At 39.9% G+C, this 14,958-nt stretch overlaps 1 protein-coding gene and 1 non-coding gene across 2 annotated transcripts in view; both read right to left on the bottom strand.

The window, feature by feature from the left end:
• The window catches only part of TOP1 (DNA topoisomerase I), an 87,559-nt gene that overhangs the window by 6,841 nt on the left and 65,760 nt on the right, over positions 1 to 14,958 (bottom strand). The window contains exons 12-17 of the mRNA XM_052650418.1: positions 13,600 to 13,787; positions 13,197 to 13,341; positions 2,995 to 3,138; positions 1,759 to 1,944; positions 694 to 762; positions 62 to 176 (exon numbers count right to left, since the gene is read on the bottom strand). Coding sequence (XP_052506378.1) covers positions 62 to 176; positions 694 to 762; positions 1,759 to 1,944; positions 2,995 to 3,138; positions 13,197 to 13,341; positions 13,600 to 13,787 — 847 coding nt within the window. The remainder of the gene's footprint in view (positions 1 to 61; positions 177 to 693; positions 763 to 1,758; positions 1,945 to 2,994; positions 3,139 to 13,196; positions 13,342 to 13,599; positions 13,788 to 14,958) is intronic.
• On the bottom strand, positions 2,418 to 2,524 carry LOC128058962 (U6 spliceosomal RNA). Its single transcript, XR_008200556.1, has one exon. It is a non-coding gene; the product is annotated as a U6 spliceosomal RNA (small nuclear RNA).

Below are 14,958 nucleotides of genomic sequence, written 5' to 3'. Positions count from 1 at the left end.
ACTAAGGATAGTGGACATCAGCAGTAAGGCTGTGGTCCCTGTCTGGCCAGGCAGTACTTACGAGCTGTGAGTTCCTTTAACTGCTGCTGTAGCGTGATGGAGGCATTATATGTACGGAACACCTTGGCTGTCAAGCCTTCCATGAGATCCTGGAGATGTTTATTTAGGATACCAGTCTGGAAGAGACAAAGCAACAAAAAGGATGGGATTTAGGTAAAAGCCATACCATCCAGGCCTTCCTGGCAAGCTCTAGGACATTTATACAATTACAAGTTAACTGTTCTGCCAGTGGGATAGGAAAAGGGAGAAGAATTCCAGAATACAGAGTTGCATGTACCTACCTCCCTAAGAAACACTTTGATCTTAAGCAGACCAATAAAGCATATGTATCCTTCCCTATTAAGATCTTCCCCAGTAAGATTTCAGGGACAGGTGTTGGGTCTCTAGCAGTGGTGACTGAGCTTCCAGCCAAGGCTATGCAGAAGCCAGAGGAGGACAGAAGGCAGGGTTCATCCACCCCATCCCAGGGCTTTGGCCACGGATCTGTGTGTGCCTGAGGAAGGGAGGGCATGCAGGGTGCCCTGGGACAGGCTAAGGGCAAAGCCCCAGTCACTCCCAGGCAACTCTCTCCTTCAGGGGCTTGGGAGCCTCTGGCTGGGCCCCTCTTCAACCCAGTGGGCTCTGTCCACTTACATTGAGTCTATCAAAAAGATCATCCTCGGGCTGTTTGTTTTCCATAAATAGTTGTAAGTTCTTAAAAACCTAAAAGAAATAAGCAGAGCCTAATTATTATCTTTACTTTGAAAATAATTACAACAAAGCTTGCAAAAAAAGAAAACCCCCACAAAGCAAAATACAAAACCAAATCCATATCCTTTACCGAAATTCACCTACCATTAGTATTTTACCTCATTTCGTATTTGTGCAGTGTACATGTACACTCATTTCCTTTCTACATCTATATGTGTATATGTACAATTATTTGTTCAGAGCTATTTCCAGGTACTTACATAATTATGCCCTTTACCCTTGAGTATTTCAGTGTACTTCCTAAGAACAGAGATATTTTCTTATATACACACAGAACTTCTCAGCTTTGTCAATTAGACGGACACATTTTAATCCAATCTTGTTCATATTCCTATTTTGTCAGTTGACCCATTGATGTTCCTCACCTCCCCAGTATAGAATCCAACCTAAACTCAGGTATTACATTGTCAGATCTCTTTAGCTTCATTTAATCTGGAACATTTCTGCAGCCAGCAAAACCCAGTTACTGATGAAATATCAGACTGCTGAAGGGCTGGACTGCGGGGGTACTGCACTCCGTGGGTCAGGCACAACCCATCGGGGGGCCATGGCACTGCAGCACCCGCTTCAGCTCTGGGCTGAGGGATCCAGAGACTCAAGGGCTACCTTTTTGCTGAATCAGGAGCTGGGGGAAAGTTGAGCAAAGCTACAAAAGTGACAAATTTGCAATACAACCAAGGGATACTAAAGAGTGATTATATCATTAAAACAACACAATGGGATAAACATAATGTCCAAGCTGTGGTGAGGACCAACTCTTTGCAGCATGCTCTGTAGCACAGGTGAGGGGTAAAGGGCTAAAAGGAGGTACACAGGACACCAAACAGTACCTCTTCACTCTTTCAAACCATTTTTCCTAGTGTTCAGCAAAACACGGAGCACAGGAAAAGCACTAAACAAGGAATGAAAGCAAAAGCAGGCCAGGGAGCTCAGGCCACATGAACTTACTCGCTTCTCCACGGGGACTTTGTTATAGTATCTGATTGAGTCCTTTCCCAGGAAGTCAAACTCCACCACGTACTCCTGACCATCCAGCTCCGGGTGCAGATTGATGTGCTCCACACGAAGCGAGCAGCAACCTACAGTGTCCGCTGTTTCTCCTTCCTCCTTCTCATTGCCTGCTCGCAGAGCAAGCTGTCCCGGGAGGAGATTGGGGGGGGGGGGGGGGGTGCGGAGAGAAGATAAGCACGAATGAAGAACTTCAGTATCATACACTGTCTAGGAAACCCAAATCAGAAGCCTCCCAAGTCTCTCTGGGGCCAGGGCATCAGTCTGCAAGGCTCAGGAACTCTGAATCTGCACTGTTGCTTCTTCCCTGATCAAATACAGTGTGGAGAGAGAATCAACGGCTATTAACCTTCCCCAAAAAACCTCTCTCTACTCTATCCTCTCAAATGGGAATGGAGGAAAGAAGATATTTAAAACTGTGGGCAATCAGACTCAAAAAGCTAGTCTCTGAATTTTTCTTAATGTTTAATTCAGAACTTGTGTTAAACATAAACCGTGCTAAAACCAAGGGAAAACATGAAACCTTATTTTCCTGAAACAGTGCGAGAAACTGATCTCGAAAGCACTGTCTTCCAAACTGTAGTTGTGATACATTGGCGATCATTTAACTAATTTTCATGAATTTGTGTGCCATCCTTACATAGGGGCCATGCTAATCTTCACTGTATCATTCCAATTTTACTCTGTGTGCTGCCGAAGCAAGCACTATTTAACCAGTTTTAAGGATTATAACCATTCTTTTTAAAAATAAGGAACAGAGGAAAACCTGTAAGAATCTGCTGCTCATAGAGAGGCTGAGCACTGTTTTGTGCGACATATGTTTCACTTATACACAAACACAAATGTACTTATATACTGGGTTGTGATATAAAATATTTTGGGGGGTGGCACATGGTCAAAGAGTTTGCAAATGTCAGTCTTTCTGGCACATTCAGACTCATGGAAGTCCTTCTATTAGACAGACTGGAGACAGCAGCAGTCAGTCTGACACTGAACACCTGTCTCGCCACTTCTACCTTCCTTACTAGGCTAGAGACTGGGTGAGCAGGATGACAGATTACTGGGCTGTCACTGCCTCTCCAGCAGTACTTAAAGCACAGGCCTGGAGAAATACATGCCTCCTCCATCTTCATGAAGATGAACACGGTAGGCAGTGTGACAGGAAGATGCCCTCACCTTATCAATGAAGTACAGGGCTACAGCTCTCTGCCGGACTTTCATCTCTTTGGACTTCCAGTCTTCCCGATATTGGTTCCGGATCTTATCCACACACTTCTTCAGCCTCCGAGCAGTCTCATATTTCTGCCAGTCTTTCTCACCCTGCAAAGACCCAGACCCAAGGGGGGATTGCTTAGGGATAGTGGAATAAAGACAGACACTGAATATCCAACTTCAGAGCTCTGAACCAAAGAGAAGGAACTCAAGCTTCAGTGAAGCAAGGCATTTACTGGGTGACGATGTGCGCTGTCCCATTCCCTGACAGGCAGAACTGGTTCCTGTCTGATTGCTAAAAAAGCCTCTGGCTTTCATTTTGTGAAATGTTTTATGTTCTTAAGAAAGCCCACGATACGTCCCCCAAATTAACTTCTGTCAATACAAAGGGTATAAACATCCCTAATCCCACATCAGCATCACAGTCTTGTTGCTGAATCTGTGACCCAAGAGCAGTTTTTTGCTAGGACTGAACTTCATTAAATTCAAGACAATCCTTCACAGTTTGATGGAACTGTCAAGGAAGCAGAACCAAAGATTACAGCTTATAATCACTAAGGAACACAATGACTTCCAGGAACAGCTACAATTATTCACCATTTTCTAACTTCTGCATTTAGAAGTATTCTTGATGAGACTGAGGGAAACTGTTATTGTGAAGATGGGTTTTTTTTAACATTAGAGCTTTTGGTGGCAGGTTTAAAAATTGATTCTAAAGCCAATGTAAGGTTTTTAAAAGGGTGTGAAAAGACAATCTAATCAACAGCAAGGGAAGATTTCTGTGACCTTGTTAAATGGAAAAAGTCACAAGCAAGGACTGATGATGTCAAGTGAGAAAGGAAAGGGGGAAAAAAGAAAAGAAAATCGGAGAAATCCAAAATGGCCAGGGATTATTACAAGGCCAGAAACAGACTGTATGACATAGACACAGGGATAGAATTTAAGAACTCAAGAATCTCTGCTCTTAATTCCCCCAGCCCACAACCGAGGAGAGCTACAGTGATTTCTACCTATGACACAGACATGTGGTCTCTGAGGCCTAAGACCTGTGGTCAAGGCATCTGGCCTTCTAAGCATGCAGGAGTGTGGGACACACAAAGCAAGAAATGTCTGCTACTTCTAGTTCCAAACATTCACAAATGAAAGCTTACCCAGCTACTCTGATGAGTCATCAGCACTCTCCCCCCAACTGTGTGTGGTATAGTGCTGTGTGCTTGTTTGGCTACAAAACAAGCGATTCCTTAACTACCTGTTGTTGTGGGTGGGTGATTTAGTGGTTGAGTGATACAGGAGAAATATCCAAGTTCTATATGCTGACAATGGGAAGCTGAAAATTTCTCTCTGGTTCTTCTAAGTTTACTTTGACACTGAAGAGGGCAAATAAGAAAAAGGTGTGACAGAAGCTTTCCTCTTGTAAGTAATAAATCTCAAGACAGTAATGAATCTCCCTCACAACCCGTCTTACACACATGAAAGGCTCATCTGCAATAGCACAGTCGCCAGTTCAGAAGCAGGCTCTTTCCCATCATTCTGATGCACACAGGCCTACCAAAACCTGAGTCTGTGTCTTCATTTGCCCATTCCTTAGCCACACCACTGAAGCACAGTTTACAAACCTAACAAGTCAGTCATTCACAGGCCATAACCACCAGACCAACTTTTCTTCACAGGTTGGCTAGGCTCCTAGCACACGGATCCAGGATTCTCTCAAATAAGGACACAGAGAAGGGAGTGATGGGAGAAGCTACCCGACTGAGCTGAACTGAACTGAACTAGGTCTAACAGCAGAGGGCTGGCTTCTAGGAAGTATGCTTATCCCTGCAGTGTTCAGCTTCCCTGAATAGAATTCAGAGAGTGAATGGCAATCTGAACCCCAAACACAAGTAATTTAAACAAAAGACAATAAACTGGCCCTAGGTATTTATACCATATTTAAAAATAAAATCTATCCAGCTTTCCATACATGTCCATTCTTAAATATCATGGTCTTATTGATTTACAGAGTTCTTTATAGATTCAAATCCTTTTGAGATATAGGTAGTATTTTTTCTTCTAATACTTCCTTTCAATCTTTCACTCTAAATCTTCTAAAAAGTTTATGTTACACATTTTTAAGTATACAGTTAGATCAGTTTTGACAATCCGTAATACATGTAACCCACACCCTATCAAGTTAAGAGAATACTTCTGTCAATCCAGAAAGTCCCCTCATATGTATATATATGGTATATTCCATGGTGACCCCTAATGTGTCTGACTACACTGTACTGTATTTATTCTGACAATGGACTCCTGGGATGTTTCCAGTTTTAGACTCACATTAATAAAGCATTATGAACATGGCTGTGCAGTCTTTGCGGACATATGTTTTCATTTTACTTGCAGCAGAAATACCTGGAACTGGAAACAGTAGTTTACTGCGGCTTAAATTTGCATTCCACTGACAGATAGTGACGACGAGTAGCGCTCTTTCACGTGCTTTGTTATTGGCCGTTCCTCTGTCTTCTAAAGCATCCAACTTTTGCTCTTTTATTATGAGGATGTTTATCTTTTTTTATTATTGAATGATACGAATTCTCTGTATATACAGGATACAAGCCTTTGTCAGCTATACATGTTGCAAATGTTTTCTCCCTGTTACCTGTGTATTTGTTTTCTTAGTAGTGTCCTTTGTTGAACAAAAATTTTTAAATGAAGTTCACTGTTTCAACTGTTTATTGTTTACTCTGTATCCAAGAAATCTACTCCAAGGTCATGAAGATGTTCTGCCATGACATCATCTAGAAGCTTTAATGGTCTAGCTTCTAGCTCTTTTATGCTTTAAAATTTAGAACTGTATACTAAAAAGTCAGGTTCAGAACATAATTTTTTAAAATAAGCATGTCTTATTTTCTCCTTCTAATAAAACTCACCAAAATCAGAGCTTCCCAAGACTATAAAGTTTTATAAAGGCATTTTTCTTCCAGCCTGTAATCCCCAGATGGTTACATTTAAAAGATTGTAGATACATACATCTTTGAAAGCCCAGAATTATAGGTTCTAAAGAGAAAAAGCAGAGATGTGTATTTGGCACTGAGAATATTTTAGTATGACTGAATGCAATGTGATAGCAACAGTGATCCTGAAGGTTGCTATACTTCATTTACAAGTAAAATTATGAATTTTATTTGTAAAGTTAAAACTGGTTTGAGGAGCCTTAATTTTACTAAGGCTGAACCTCAGGTTATAAGACCAGATAATGCTTGGCAGAGGTTGGACTTAGTGGTTGAATACCTACTATAAGCAATCCTTTTGTAACCTCTATATCCATGGTTTATCTGGGATCATAGAGTTTTGTTGAAAACACAGGTTCCAGAGAGCTATCATTTCCCCTGCCATTTCAGATTCTATGGGTACCAAGTACAGAGTGGAAGAAGAAAGGAATGGAAACACTTGCAAGAAGATGTCTGTTTAATGGAAATCCTGGGAGAAAAAGCAGAACAAACCAAGATGAGCACACACAGATGTGAATGAGCTCAGGACAATCTTATCAGTAGCTGGACCATGTGTTACTGTGACTTTCAAAAGTCTTGATCCTTTCAATGACCTGTGAGACTGCAAGTACTGTAACCCTGGTTATGACCGCAAGTAGACCAATCCAAGTTTCTAAAAAGGAGCAAAGACAGGATACATCAGGACACATTTCAGCTGCGCTTTTTACCTTTCACAAACCAAAAGTTTTCAATTATCAAAAATCCGTAAGTCACATCATACTTGAGTTAAATTCCTTGATGGAGCAGAGATGGAGTAGAAAGGTCTAGCAATATTACATGGGAGAAATGAACGAACAAAATATAGATACAAAAACAAGCAAACAATCTTAGTAGAAATCTCAGGAGGCTGAGTAGAAAGGTGTGCCCCATGATGGTAGCCTCCTATAAAACTGGACCCAAAGTCTTCCATGAAGTAAAACTACCAATTACCACCCTTCACCCTCTTTGACAAAAATGTACTCTTTATAGACCTCTGGGTCAGATCAGGTCAGTGAATTCATGCTTTAATCATCACTTTCCTCCAAACACACAGCAATGGAAGTGCTTCATGCAAAAAGGGGCCTTATTGTTTTTTACACAACCTGAAGCCAGGGGCTGTGTCAACTTGGGCTGAGCTGGGCTAGACTCCCCCTAAGACAAGAGGAGTGAGCAGAGAAGTACAGAGAGAAGAGAAAGAAAAGGGAGTGGTACAGAAACAAGAACTACTTCCCAGTTGACAGGGTTTACAAACTAACTCCAAAATATATGAGCAAATGGGTTAGAAGAACTGTCAACAAAAATAATTAGTACATGAATTCACTTCAGGTAACATTTTTAAAAAACAAAGATTTTCAGGAGAGAAAAAAAAAAATCTACTAAAAAGGACTCCAAAAGTGATAAAATAAGCACATGCCTTAAATGAAATGAAATCAAGTAAATTTGAAATAAAAATAATTAGAAATCCTGAAAAAATATAATTGAAGCAAATTACAGGAGGGGTAAATTTTAGATTAGATATAATCAAATAGAGAATTAGTGAGTAGAAGTAAGTCCTTGGGAACTCTCCCCAAATGAAGATCAGACCTAAAAAGATAAAGAAATAAAATGCAAAGGAATGGTCTAGAAACTGTGGAAGAAATGATGGCTGAGAGTTTTCTAAAATAAATAAAGCCCTAGGATTGACAGTCTAGACTGAGTATATTTAAAACTATATCTGTACTTAAAGAAAAAAAAAAAAAAAAAAAAATATATATATATATGAAATGAAGAGTAAAAATTTCTGTCTCTATTTGTAGGTCACTTAACTGTCTATATAGAAACTCCGAAAGACACAGACACTTTTAGAATAAGAGTTCAGCAAAGTTGCTAGATAGAAGATCAGTATTAAAAAATCAACAGCATTACTACTCCAGTAATAACGAACAAAAATGTAGTAACAACAACAAATACTTGAAACTCAATAGCACAAGAAACTATAAGGCCTCTTAGAAAAGATTTTAAACGTGTGTAAAACCTCTATGGAAAAAATTAGGACATAATATTGAAGGATACATTCAAAGACATGAATTAATGGTGAGGCATGTAACAGGTTCATGGATGAGAAGATTCAATAAAATAATCTCAATATTTACCCCCTGTTAATCTATAATTTCAGGACTTCCCTGGTGGTCCACTGGCTAAGACTCTGTGCTCAGAATGTAGGGGGTCCTGGATTCAATCCTTGGTGAGGGAACTAGATCCCACATGTTGCACCTAAGAGTTCACATGCCTCAACAAAAGATTCAGTGTGCTGCAATTAAGATCCGGTGCAGCCAAATAAACAAAGTACATATTTTTTAAAAAATCTATAATTTCAATGCAATCCTATAAAAAAATCTCAATAGCCTTCATTAGAACTTGACAAACTTATCTCAAAATTAATGTGAAAAAGCAGAGAGCCAAGACAATTTTGAAGAATGAGACAAAGAAAACTTGTCCTACTCAATAGTAAGACTTCATAAAGCTACAGTAGGTCGAACAGTGTGCTACTGATGAAAACACAGACAACAGGACAGAGAGCCCAGAAACAATATGACAAACATGTAGAAACGTGATGTATGAGAGAGGGGTAAACACAATTAACTTGTTCTGGGACAATTGGTTATGCATTTGGAAAAAATACAGTGTATCTCAACCTCAAACCATCTACAAAAATACATTCTAATGGATCATAGATCCAAACATCTTTTAAAGAGCAAAATTTCAGAAATGATGGCAGAGATATGGAAAAAAGAGAAACTTGAGCACAATGTTGGGAGGACGGTGGTAAGGTAAACTGGTTCCAGTACTTCAGAGAACAATTTGGAAATATCTAATAAAGACTCTTTAAAGAAAATTTTCATCTATATACCTAAGGAAAATGTGTTTATTCCAGCACTATTTATATTAGGAAATGACTGTAAACTAATTAAATGTTTGTTGACAAGAGAACAGATGACTTTTTATATAATAGAATATTATGTAACAAATAAAAATGGGTAAATTAGAAATATGTATCAAGATAATAAACTCTCAAAACCAAAGGGTGGTGAAATAAGTTGCAAAATGATCTCAATAAATATCCAACTTTAAATCAAACCTTGTAAAACAATACTACATGGTGTTCACAGACACATAATGTACTAAAAATACACACAAGAATGAAAACATTAAATTCATTTTAGTATTCTCCAGGGAAAGAGTAAATGTTACCTAGTGAGCTTCAGCCTATGTTTATCACAATACTTTTTATGAAATGAAGTAGTTGAAAAAATAGGACACGATGTTAAGGTTTGACACGGGCAGATGGAGGGTGCTATATGAATGATTGTTATATCTATTTTTGTATATTGGAAATATATCATTGAAAATAAAATCCTTATTGCTTGTATCTTTCCACTTTTATCTAAAAAGAGACTCTTAACTCCTGCTGGCAATGCACTTAAAAAAAACTATTTAACACACTGTCAAAACCTCAACCTCTGAAGATCTATTCCGAGTTGGAGATAACTGAGGACAGGCAGAAAGCTTAAGAAATCACATTTATTTCCCCCTCAACAGTACCACTCTCTAAGCCTTTAACAATTTTTCATGACTCAGGTTCGCAACCCAGCTGCTGGAGTGAGCCACTCTGCACTGGGTATAAGGTTCTAGGCAGGGCCTACATCTATGTGACTTTCTAGGTTTACTACCATAACCATTACTCAGAAACCTGCTTAAGTCCTTACAGTGCATAAGAGGTATCTGGATGTTGTCTGAATGAATTGGCTGGCTCTCCTCAGATATGCAGATGACATCACCCTTACAGCAGAAAGTGAAGAGGAACTAAAAAGCCTCTTGATGAAAGCGAAAGAGTAGAGTGAAAAAGTTGGCTTAAAGCTCAACATTCAGAAAACAAAGATCATGGCATCCGGTCCCATCATTTCATGGGAAATAGATGGGGAAACAGTGGAAACAGTGTCAGACTATTTTTCTGGGCTCCAAAATCACTGCAGATGGTGATTGCAGCCATGAAATTAAAAGATGCTTACTCCTTGGAAGAAAAGTTATGACCAACCTAGATAGCATATTCAAAAGCAGAGACATTACTTTGCCAACAAAGGTCCGTCTAGTCAAGGCTATGGTTTTTCCAGTGGTCATGTATGGCTGTGAGAGTTGGACTGTGAAGAAAGCTGAGCGCCGAAGAATTGATGCTTTTGAACTGTGGTGCTGGAGAAGACTCTTGAGAGTCCCTTGGACTGCAAGGAGATCCAACCAGTTCATTCTGAAGATCAGCCCTGGGTGTTCTTTGGAAGGACTGATGCTGAAGGTTAAACTCCAGTACTTTGGCCACCTCATGTGAAGAGTTGATTCATTGGAAAAGACTCTGATGCTGGGAGGGACTGGGGGTAGGAGAAGGGGATGACAGACGATGAGATGGCTGGATGGCATCACCTACTCAATGCACACGAGTTTGGGTGAACTCTGGGAGTTAGTGATGGACAGGGAGGCCTGGCATGCTGTGATTCATGGGGTCGCAAAGAGTCGGACACGACTGAGAGACTGACTGAACTGAACTGCCCTTAGGGAACTCCACTCAGCTTATCTAACAAGGCTCTCAACCCCCGAGACTCCTACAATCAGTGTGAATCCCGCCTATGAGAGCGCACAGTCCTTGTGTATTTGGCATCTGTTCGTCTCTCTTGACCCCTGCTGCCATCATCCTAAGTCACTGCCACTTCTTGGCTGGAGTACTGCAACAGCCTCCCCTTGGTTTCCCTACTTCCTGGGTCCAATCCAGTCTCCACAGAGCAGTAGTTGGAATGATCAATTATATCACAGGTTTCTAAAACACAAATCTGGCATCATTCCCCTTTAAAACCCAGTGGCTTCCTACTGGATTTAGATAATATAAAAAAAAACTGAAGGAAGCGTTTTAAGATCTGGCCTGCATCCCTGTCTCCAGTCCCCTCCTCATCGTTGTCTCTCTTGATCATTTTACTCAAACTACAGTCCTTGAGACCACCAGTTCTTTCTTTCTTCAGGGATTTCAAAACGCTACTTTATTTGTCTGAAATGCCCATTCCCCTATCCTTTCCATGGATAAATCCTGGAGAAAAAGTGCCCAACTCTTTGCTACCCCATGGACAGTAGCCTGCACCAAGCTCATCCATCCATGGGATTTTCAAGGCAAGAGTACTGGAGTGGGTTGCCATTTCCTCCTCCAGAGAATTTTCCCAACCCAGGGATCGAATCCAGGTCTCTTGCATTGTAGACAGACAATTTACTGTCTGAGCCACCAGGGAAGTCCATGGATAAATCCTACTCACTCAAGTCTCATTTTAAACATTAGATCCTTAAAAAGGCATTTCCTAGGCCCTGGAAGCCAGATCAGGTGCTCTGGTATACTCTCAAATGGTGCCCTGTATCCTCTGCAGCACTGACAACACTTTACATTCACTAATGTGATTATGCATTATGCCTGCCTATCGGATCAAGACACTCCTCTGTTCCAAGTCAATGGTTCTCCATCAAATGCAGAACACAGTCCAGTCACTTTAGTGCGGCATTTAAGGTTGGCCACAATCTGGCCTCTCGGAGACTAAATTCATCTGTAAAATGGTGGCATTAGTACATGTCTGGCATGGTTATTAAAAGAATCAAATGTCAACTTACATGAAAATACTTTTTAACAGTAATCCAGTATCCTTCATTTTGATAATTTTTTTTTACTGTGTGAATAATATAAAATTCACCCCAACAGTAGCGACATTTAGCATATTTACAATGTTACCCAACCATCACTTGATCATTCCTTTTGTTACTCCTTTTTCATACCCCTCCTCTCTGTCCATACGACACACTGCTCTTTGAAATACTTCTCTTTTGAGACCTAACTGCAACCAAATTTCCTTTAAAAAGTTGTTCCTATTCTCTAACTGCTGGGAATAACTGCTCCCTTTATCTAGCATTTAACATTTACCTTTCTAATACAACTGAATTCTTACCCAATTTGCCCAGCAGGCCGTAAGTTCTTTCAGGGCTAAAACCACTTTTCATCTACCTTGGTCACCCTATAGCTCTGTGGTATTTCAGAACAGGAATATAACATGTTTCTTAAAGTGATTTTGACTTTTACTTGCCATGGGGGTTCTCTTTCTGATTCCATGCTCACTTTAAACTAAGAACAGTGTCATTTTCCAATTACATTGAAGAACATATGCACAGGGGCATTTTTCATTAGGACACAGGACTATAAGCTAGAAAATGTGCAGTCTGGTCTTGAAAAGACACATGGCCTTTTGAGCTGTGGCTTTCAAATATTAACAAGTGTTTAATAAACTATAAACCAAGATTAAGAGGGGCTTTACTCTCAGTGCCCTGAATATAAACAGTCAGTCTATACAGAACTAATTCTGTTTTTTGTTTTTTGTTTTTTTGCGGAACTCATCTCTTAAGTTGACATTTGTATTTCCACAGTATATCTGAGGGATTCATTCAAGCAGGGTATGCCCAGCAGGCTAATAAGAACTGATAGTCCTTCCAAGAGTTTTCTCTTTTCAATAACAGTATCAATAAACAGTAACACACGTGTACACAACAGTTGAAGATATGCTTTCCCAAACATTATCCCATTAAGTCCTGGTGGAATCTACTCAGCTGAAGACTTAGGAAGACAAAGTATGTAAGACTCCAGATTTTACAACTCTTTCTGGATTCAGAGAAATTATATTCCTTTCTTCAGAGCCCAGAAAGGTGAGGAAGAGGAAGATAACTAGCTGTAGAAACCAATATACATTTACCACATTTTTCATTAGTCTGACCACTTGACAGTAAGCAATGTAAAAGCAAGGACTGTGTGTCTGTCTTATTTACCAATGTAATTCCTAGCACCATGCCTACACTGTGCCAGGCTCATATAGGGATTTCAATTAGTATCTGCAAATTAATAAATAAGATTACAATGTGATGTAGAAAATGGGAACATCTTAGGGAGGTCACCAGATAATGCTAATTATGAAAAGTACCCTTTTTTGTGGGTGGGGATGGTTTTCAATTTTTCAAAGTGATTCTAGAGGCTGAGGACATTAGATTTCAAATAAAATGACAAGAGATTTTCAGCCCCACTAACTGGTGCAGCTCTTGGCTACCACTTACCTTGATTCGTGAGCTGGGGTTCAGCATGATGTATTTAATAGAACCTTGGATATTCTCTGTCCAGGAGACTAGCCAAGTAACCTTGTTATCGTGTCGGACTTCTTTCCACTTATGACCTGGAGGAGGAGAAGGAACCTTGGCATCTCTGTGGAAATAAAGCAGTAGAGCAGTGAGGTGGGAAGTAGTGACCAATTTCACTTTTCATCACTGGAAGTGGATGAATCTGTGAGCGTGTATTTCCAAGCTTCCTCCTCACCAGACAATGTATGATAAGCACCTGAAGATCTATACACAGAAATACCATGCTGCTCCCAGTCTTCTGTAATGTGGGGGAAAATCCAAACTACCGAGAACAAAGGAAGCCACCCACTTCATTTCTGGCCAAAGGACGAACTGTGCTCACTTGCTACAGTTGATGATTATATCCTCAGGCATGATTCGTCTCTTCAGCATGCCCATCTTGGGGTGGTTGCCGCGGCCACGGAAAAGCCCAGGAGGTTCTATCTTGAAGTTGGCGATCCTCTCTCTGTGGTTGTCCATAACACAAAAGCCATATTCTTTCAGTAATTTTTCATTCTCCTCTTTGATTTTCTGGAAGACAGCCAGAAAGTACTCAAAGGGGATTCAATCTATTGTTCTCTACTTACACATTTCTTAGCTCTTGTGCGAGAACAGGTCCAGGTAGAGAAAAGTCTAAAAATTACTAAGAAACAAATTCAGATAAAGGAAAACCTATGAAATTCTTTTCTTTTTCACTGCGTGGCTTGTGGGACCTTGTTCCCTGACTAGGGATCGAACCCAGGCACCCTGCAGTAGAAGCTCAGAGTCCTAACCACTGGACCACCAAGGAATTTCTGGAAAACCAGAGTTTTTTAAAAGTTTAAAATTCTCATATGAACATTATTTCACACGGGGTTTCCAACACAAAGACACTTGCTATTGATTCTTTACTAGTATATCGGTACATGTATTTCACACTGCGATCCTTTCTCCAGAAGACAGAAAGATTTGGAGCCTCCTTAGCCTGTGCTAACCCTTCCCTCATATTGATATTATACTCAGCAATTAGATTTAAACTAAGTCCTGCTGCCTTGGGCATAGATAAAGATTCACCTGCTGGTGACAGGTATCCTTGCAAAGGCTCTGACATGGTGATACTTATAAAACCTCCTGACATGGATTTTAGTTTGAAAAACACCCCTGAAGTGAAAAATAAAATAAATTTCACTAATTTGGAATACTGAGATGACTAAACTGAGACTGAAAAGCATGGTGCAGGTATCATTCTTACCATCTCTGTAGTAACTAATTTTTTAAACTAAAGGTCAAATAGGTACTCTCAAACAGTGAGTTATATAGAGACAATGGCCTAAATTATATAAACATGTAAATCTAAGATACTGAAATTTAAGGCTTCAAAGTGCCAAGAATTCCTTAAAATACTTAACTGCCAGGTATATAAAATACTTAACTTCCAGACCTCCGCTAACCTGTTTTTTTGATCCCAGCTTTGAGCCAAAAAAGTCAAACTCCAGCCTTGAGTCTCTAGATCGGGGAATGGCAAGCTTTTTCTAGATAGAAAATGTTTTAGGCTTGAGAGCCATACGGTTTCTGTTGTAATTACTTAACTTTGCCACTGCTGAAAGCGACCATAGATAATAGGTAAACAAGTTAGATGTGGCATGTTTCAACAAAACTTTTGTACAAAAACGAGCAGCCTGTCTATAGTTTGCCTACCAATATTCTACAGGAAAGTGACATC

Source organism: Budorcas taxicolor, chromosome 13 (assembly GCF_023091745.1).
Source record: "Budorcas taxicolor isolate Tak-1 chromosome 13, Takin1.1, whole genome shotgun sequence".
NCBI classification, from domain to species: Eukaryota; Metazoa; Chordata; class Mammalia; order Artiodactyla; family Bovidae; genus Budorcas; species Budorcas taxicolor.
The sequence above is the reverse complement of the archived record's forward strand: the minus strand, read 5'-3'. Positions and strand labels throughout refer to the sequence as shown.